This window comes from Molothrus ater, chromosome 5 (genome assembly GCF_012460135.2).
Source record: "Molothrus ater isolate BHLD 08-10-18 breed brown headed cowbird chromosome 5, BPBGC_Mater_1.1, whole genome shotgun sequence".
In the NCBI taxonomy this organism is placed as follows: domain Eukaryota; kingdom Metazoa; phylum Chordata; class Aves; order Passeriformes; family Icteridae; genus Molothrus; species Molothrus ater.
In genome coordinates this window covers 57,839,079-57,846,756 of record NC_050482.2, presented here as the reverse complement: position 1 = coordinate 57,846,756, position 7,678 = coordinate 57,839,079, and the positions used below count along the sequence as shown (strand labels likewise).

Here is a 7,678-nt window from a genome sequence, read left to right as displayed (position 1 = left end):
AGGTATTAATCCAAACACACTTGGAGAGACAATTTTCTGCTGAGGAAGAAGGTGCCATACCTACATGGCTCTTTTCCTGAGGTTATTCCCTAGAAATTACATAGCTGTGAGAGTACATTGGTCTCATGTTTATAAAACACCTAGCAAAAAGCAAAGTAAAAAACCCAAACAAACAACCAACAAGGCTTTATGGAGGCAGGAGAAACAACTCTCCTTGGTCCCTGTGACCCAGCAGAGCTGCCTGGGATCAAAGTCCCTGCTTGCTGAAACCTCAGGGAATCTCTTCTGGCCTGCCCCAGGCATCGCTTGCATCCTCTGGGGCGCGGGAGGTGCACGCAGGGCAGGGAATCTTTGCAGCGGCAGCAGCAGCAGCAGCAGGTGTGCTGCCCCTGGGTGCCCCATGAGCCCAGCCAGGCAGAGCAGCCCAGCCCCAGCAGGGCAGCTCCTGCAGCATCGAGGCTGCCCTGCATTCAGTGCTTGTGACAGACTGACAGCCCTGCGGGCTGGAACGCTGGAGCGGCGGGAAGGATGCGGAGAGCGGAGCAGCTCGGCCCTGCTCACACCCAGCCCACACGTGGCCGGGGCTCACGCAGCTGCTGCTGGCGGCAGGTGAGCCACCGGCTTCTCTCTGCTGCTGCCCAGCGAGCTGCTCTGAGCCTGCAGGAGAACCAGACACGCAACAGACATTCAGACTTTCCAGAGTGAAACTGGCTTTAAAAAATCCAAGGCTTTTTTCGCAGAGAAAATTCGGCATTTTTGTTACTTTCTTTCTCCGAGGTTGTACTTTCTTGTTCATTTCTACAACTAGAAGGCAGGAAACTTCTCAAAGAAGGCCAGGATCACATGATTCCAGGAGCTGAAGTTTGAAGGGAAAAGGAAATCCGTTGCAAGACCCAGGTTACAGGGCAGGCCAGGAATTTAGAGGTGCTATAACACACCTTGCACGCAGTCCCCAGGCTTGCTGGATGTCAGACATTCAGTCTGCCCCGAATAAAGTGAAAATTAAACAAACAAGGCCCAAAACACAAACTCGGGACCTACTCCAAGGCCCATTGTGCTCCAGAAAAGGGCTCACATGGCTTAAATGGTAGGTCAGGCCTTTCTCAAACAGGGCTGATAGTCAAGATCTGTAACTGTAACACTTCCAAACATAAAAATTCCTTGTTCTTTAGTTGGGGGTACATTATACTGCCTTCCATTGGCTTAACAATCCTAACCATCTTGATTTAACACATTCTAATGGAGCCTGTCATGCCACTATGATATACTGGATTATAAAATCTGGTTTCAACGTTTATTGCTTAAGAAATCAAGCTTGCATCACTTATCTTGTAGTTTATGGGACAACAGAATATGGATTCAAGTGTAAACAGTAAATGTAGCACCCAGTCCTGCACTCTCAGTGCTTCTATAAGGGAATGTGTATTTAAAGATGGGAAGCTCTTGTCCAGTGTTTCTGTGATTGTTTTTAAACTCAAGAAAATTCAAGACATACAAATTGATTTAGACTCCAAAGGGATCTGAGGAAGCCTGGAATTTAATAATTAAGGCTGACACTAGGGTCCCTCCTGTCATGTGCCTTTTGCCTCCAGCAGCAGTGGGTTATCAGCCTCAATTACAAACCATTTTCCCCCATGTTTGCTTTTGTTAGGCATTGGGATTATCAGAAAATGCATAGTTTGTCTTTATGTTTTATGTCATAAAATGTAATAGATTTCACTGATGCTGCAAATTGGCGTGAAGTCATTTGGCACATTTGATCCAGGGGCTAATAAAAACAAGCCCTCCTGTTACTGTACATGGTAAATACTGAAATTGATAAAGCCCTCTAAGGATCTGGGTTTATAGCCCAGTGAAACCTAAATGGATTCATATTCCCAAAGGAAGAAAATTTGAAGGAGACCTAAAGCCTTGCCGATGCTAAGGTTTAAGCTGCACTCCTCACGAGGGGCACAGGTTTTTATGACGTGCTCTGGCTCCACCCTTTGTGTTGGGACCGTGATCTGGCAGGAAGGGCCCTGTGCTCAGTCAGGCCGATTGCCCAGCTGGCAGGAGGACTCATGAGCACCTTCATCCCGGCCTAAATGCTGGCGTAACAAGTGTTAAGCTGTTCAAGTATGCAGGTCAAAGTTACCGAGGGGAAGGGTTGAGCCCAGCTCACTTTCATTCCTGTGAAAACACAGGGAGCAGAACCAGGTCCAAAGACAGATGGAGGCAGACACAGATTTTTCCCATTTCCCTACCTAGTAATTTACTTTGGCAGGAAGAGTGGTGCACTGTGGCAGCCTTTGGTCCATTATTTATGGAAAAAAAACATGTCTATGTGTCCATTGGTATTTGTAGATAGCCCACATTTATCTCTAATTGGAATTAAATTTACTACAGCTTCCATGTGAAGACGCCTTTCTTAGTAATCCTACTCGAGTAAGTTAAAAGAAGTGCTTATTTTTCATCCAATTTATAATTCACCCTGTGTTTTAAGGGATTGGTGGAATTAACACGAATCTTAGGAACTTTTTATTCCATTCCAACTTCATTCCTTGTCACTGTAGTCACCGGTACTGGAGAACCAGCAGAGGGAGCACGGAACGTTCCCTTCATCTCTCTCTTACGTAAACACTGGCTACTGTTTGAGGTGTTCCTTTAATTTTATTTCCCTGCAAGAATTTTTGGAAGCAAAGGTGATCTGCAGCTCTGCTATTCAATCTGTTGAAGCCTTTAGGGTGCTGCATTTCCATGCTAGGAGTGATCAACCTGCTTCCACCGCTCTATTCCTCCTCTTCCTCTCCCTCTCCCCCTCAGCACAAAATATGTGGTTTTTGTAGAGTATTTCCAAGCTGGGACACCCATCATTCATTCCTGCAGAGGTTGTGATACGTCATTAGATTGTCAGGCAAATCATAAAGTTTGTTCCTTGTGAGCAAAGGGAGCTCCCATGCAGCACCAGGGCTGACAAGTGTTAATTTTAAAGATTAGTATTTTGCAAAAACAAGAGGGGAAAAAAGTAGATGTCAGGAAGAAACCCGTGTGTTCCACACTTTGCTTTGTGAAATGTGCACATATTAAACCAGAGTTTGCCAGAGAGAGTTAAAGGAAACCCAGCAAATTCAAACCCAGATTAAAAATGTGAATTAAATCATCATCAGACACACAATCATACAGTTTGAAGCTCAATGCACCAATTATTATGTATTATCATTGCATTTTTAATTAGTAGACAGCCCCATTTTGTGTATTAAAGTTTTTATTCCTTATTAAGAATTTTTTAAATCACAAAATAGTGTGGAAATATTTAGATAATAGAATTCATGGAGTGCTGGAAAATACTGAATATAAAGATTGATTTCTAATATATCACATACTAAACTGTTCTAAAACAGCTGGTTTCTTGCAGACAGGATTTATTTTTTTTTAATAATTTAAGACAGCATAAGCTTGTATCAAGCATAAGCGTTGTAACAAAAGTGCAACTTTTTCAGCAAATCCTCCCAAAAGATATTTAACTCAAAATATCATTAACACATATTTTTCTCCCTACAAAAATAGCATGTCAGACGTCATTAATTGGATGTATTAACAACTATTTACATACAGCCACTCTGTAGGCTAGTAAGATTTTTTTTTTTGTAACGTTGTTTAAACACAGCGTTTGAGGCAAACAGTAGCAACAGCAGCAGCAGATGCACCAAACGGACTGACGGACCCCAGACACGCACACACTCCTCGCCAGGCTGTGGTGTCTCACCTCTTACATAACATTCAAGTGAGATTTCTCACAGTGCTACCTTGGCAACAAACTAAAAATATCTAGGCAAGGTCTTGGTTTAAGCCTTATTATAAAAGCTTTATCTGTGTGATTATCTGGCGTCTGGTTTGTCTCCAGAAAGGGAAAACGCAGTATTTGAGCATGGGATGAGGGAAAAACCCATATGGGAAACTTACCCCAACTGGGTTAATCGTTTCTGGTTGCACAGCGAGGTGTTTACCTACGGCCTCCAGTTTGTGTCACTTGGAATTTAGGATAAAATGAGTTCAGGCTGACAAGCTGCTCTGTGTTTTCTTGGGGGAAGAGAAGGGGGTTTCTTTTTGTAGTTCAGTGCAGTAACATTCATTTTATACAGCAAGGTTTGGGGGGGAAAAAAAATCTCTCGGGAACATACTGAATTAAATAAAGATGGGGTGAGAACAAATGCACTTGCCACACCTGTATACCTTAGCCAAAAAAAAAATGAAATAAACACAAGGTTATGTAATGGGTCTGACCCTCCTTTCCTTGCACACCCAAAACTTGCTGGAGCCAGCGGCATCCCCGGGTGCTCAAGGCACTGCAGGTTTGGGCTCAGGGTGCATCCTCCACACTCCGGTTCTCCATAAAGTGCTAGCACAGGTGCTGGGCTCTGCCCTTCCTCCCTCGCCTCGTTCCCCGCCCTCACCCTGAACCCATCCAGGTCTCCCGGACAACAAGTGCAAGTTCCCAAGTGGGACTTAGGGACACAATGTATAAACCCATTCCAAATAAGGTGCCACATTTAATTACTCTATTTATAGAGAAAAAAAAAAGTATCCTTACTATGTTTTCTTCCTTCTTCTTCTTTTTTTTTTTTTTTTTTGTTTTGTTTTGTTTTGTCTTCCTTATTTATGCATTTATAAAGCCAAACATTAAAAAAATACTGAGTAGCAAATTTTATCCTCGACGGTCCTCTGCGGGGGCCGCTCCGGGACCTGCCGCCCCGGCAGCGGGACTCCCCCGGGCCGGGCCCGGCACCCCGCGGCCGCCAGCTCCCGGCGATCACCGGCCCCGGCGACCCCTGCCCTCCGTAGGAACCGGGGGCGCAAGTGCGGGCCCGACGGCCCCTCAGTCCGAGGGAAGGGCAGCGGCGGCGGGGAGCCCCCGGGCCATCTCACGGGCCCTCGGCGCCGGGCTCCTCGGCGGCTGCGGGCTCGGGCTCCTCACAGGGCTCGGCGGCGGCAGCGAAGGGGTGCGGGAGGTGGGGCGTCGGGGGCAGCCCGGTGGCGGCCGCCGCCGCCTTCTCGGGGCCGAGCACGGAGGAGAGGCAGGGAAAGGAGGCGGCGGCGGCTGCCGCGGCGGCGGCCGCCTGGGCCGGGATGCCCGGGTAGAGGAGCGGGATGGGGGCGGCGGGGTAGAGATACTTCTCCAGGCTGCTTTTATCCAGGAAGGGCTGCATGTAGGCAGCGGCGGCCGAGGGGGAGATGAAGTAGAAGGGCAGGCAGAAAGGGGCCGCCGCCGGCTGTCCGAAGGGGGCCCCGCCGCCGCCCGCCCCCAGGGCCATCAGCGAGCCCAGCAGGGCGGCGTCGGGTCTGACCAGCGCGGCTGCCGCCGCCGCCGCCGCCGCCTCGGCTCCCCGCGCCGCCAGCCCCGGCGGGCCGGGCATGGGGCTCCCGCCGCGGTCCAGCTTCAGCCGCTTGGGCGCGGGGGGCACCTCGTCCCCCGACGGCTCCTGCTTGATGGCCAGGGCGGGCAGCGCTCCGCCGGCCGCCGCCGCGGGGCCGCGCTCGGGGCGCGCCTCGCCCTCCCCGCCGTAGCCGCTGTCCGTGTCCGTGTCGGTCTCGGCGCTGAGCTCGGCGGCGTGAGTCCGCTGGATGACGGGCACGCAGTTAGCCTGGCCCTCCGGCTTGTGGCCCGGCGCGCAGGGGGGGGCGGGCGGGGAGGAAGAGGAGGAGGATCCCTTGCTGAGGGGGCCCGGCGGCGGGGAGAGGAGCTGAGGGCCGGGGAGGAACTGCGACGAGATGGAGTGCAGGTGGCCGAGGAGCTGCGCGCATCGCTGCTCGCGGGGGGTCCAGCTCTCGAAGCGGGAGAGGTATTGCAGCACTTCCTTCGCGCACGTCTGAAAGCCCGAGTGGAAGGCGTCCAGGTCGGCCTGCACCGGAGACTTCATGGACCGCTCCCCTGCGGGGGAGACCGAGCGGGGACAGCGTTTACCCGCGGCTCCGGCATGGAGCGCCCCGCTCCGCGCCTCCCCCTGCCCGCCCCCGGTGCGCCCCAGCGGCGCTGCCCCCCGGATCCCGCTTACCATTCTGCAAAGCAATTATTTTCTGGTGCTGCTGCTCTGTTAAGGCTGTTAGTGCTTTCAAGTGCTTCAAAGTCAGTTCCAGCACCACCGCTTTCTCCAGGTGTCCCAGCGTCTGCAAAGGCAAGGGTAGGGGGCGGCTTGGCTACCTCCCGGCACGTTTTGGCTACCGCCAAATGCGGCCTCCGTTAACTTGGGTGAGACCGGCACCCGAGGCATTAGGGCCAGGACGGCGGGCGGGCAGCAGTCAGGCAGCCCGGCGTCCCGGGGATGCGCAGCGGGCAGGCTGCCGGCGCCTGCATCCGCACGGGCATATACGCTCCTGGGCACCTTACCGTTAGTTTCAGATGCTCGGGCAGTAAATCCTTCAGCTGGGCAATGCATTCGTTAATCCTGTCTCGCCTCTTCTTTTCTATCAGTCTATGTGGCAGTTTGTACGTTTCCTAATTAGCAAAACCCGGAAAAGCCAAGTGTTAGACAGAGTCCCTCGGAACGCCGATCAAAACCAAAACAAATGTCATGCGGACCACATGCCGCGCAAATTATCGTCAAGGCACCGCTCTCCCCGCCGTGCCAGCTCTCTCGTAAACCCACTTGTGATTTGGGGGGCAAGTTGTATGCGCAGCCCCCCGGGGATGCTCTTGGGAGCGACGCTACTCTGCAAAATTCAGCGAGCCCAAATTAAGCAGTTAAGCGAGAAGAGAGCCCCAGAAACTTATCTTACCTTGCTCTCGTCCCTCTTCACGCCTCTTTTGGGTTTGCACATATACAGGGCAGGGTAGTCCAGCCTGGAGAAAAACACAAAGATCCAGCATCGGCAAGTGCAGCGATAGCTTGCCTAGCACCTCCTCGAGTGGGCACACGGGCGCCGAGCGCTCTGCCCGAAGCGCCGGGCAAGGGCTCGCCCGGGTCCGCCAGCGGAGGGAGGCGGCGAGCCCCGCGCCCCGCCGGGGAGCCGGCGCCGCTTCCAGCGCTTCGCAGCACTTTCTCAAGAAGACGAAACGCCGTAGAGATACGAGACGGAGATAGTGCCCCGGCGCCTTACCCTATAAAATCCCTATGCTCCAGTAGCTGCCTCTCCGGCAAGCGGGAGATTCCTTCATCCATGTCTGGCAGCGGCTGATGTTTCGTCGCTGCTTTTGACTGAGCCTGCGGGATGCTGAGATCAGTCTCGGGAGATCCGCGAGCGACGCTGCGCACATGCAGCCTCCGTCCCCCCTCTCCCGTGCAGTGGCCAAAAGTGTGCGGCGGTTCGTCCCCCCCCCCCAAGTGCCTCCGCCGCCGCTGCCGCTCCCCCCCGCCCGCCTTCGCTGCGCTCCCCGCGCACACGCCCGCAGCTCCCGCCGCCGCCGCCGCTGCCGCCGCCGCCGCGCCTGCCCGCGGGGCACGCGCGCCGCCAGCCAGCCCCGCACCCGGCTCACGTGCGGCGCGGGCGGGGGCGGGACCGGGGAGGGGACGGGGGGGGGTCCCGCCGCCCGCCCGGGGCCGCCCTGCGAGACAGCGGCTTCCCCCCGTGTTACTGCTGCCGCCGCTGTCATCGTCAGCGTTACCGCCGTGATGATTGCCACTCTCACTGTGGTTTTATTATTTTTATGATTTCTCTAATTTGAATACTTATGAAATTATTTTACTTTTATTATTGTATTTTT

The 7,678-nt window shown here is 53.2% G+C and overlaps 1 protein-coding gene across 1 annotated transcript; it reads right to left on the bottom strand.

Annotated features, from left to right (window-relative positions):
• Positions 1 to 3,226: 3,226 nt before the first annotated feature.
• BHLHE41 (basic helix-loop-helix family member e41) lies at positions 3,227 to 7,276 on the bottom strand. The gene is made up of 5 exons (XM_036405044.2): positions 7,075 to 7,276; positions 6,754 to 6,817; positions 6,365 to 6,472; positions 6,033 to 6,144; positions 3,227 to 5,908 (listed from the first exon to the last, which is right to left on the bottom strand). The coding sequence occupies exons 1-5, from the start codon at positions 7,134 to 7,136 to the stop codon at positions 4,902 to 4,904; spliced, it is 1,353 nt and encodes a 450-aa protein (XP_036260937.1). The 5' UTR covers positions 7,137 to 7,276; the 3' UTR covers positions 3,227 to 4,901.
• Positions 7,277 to 7,678: the final 402 nt, after the last annotated feature.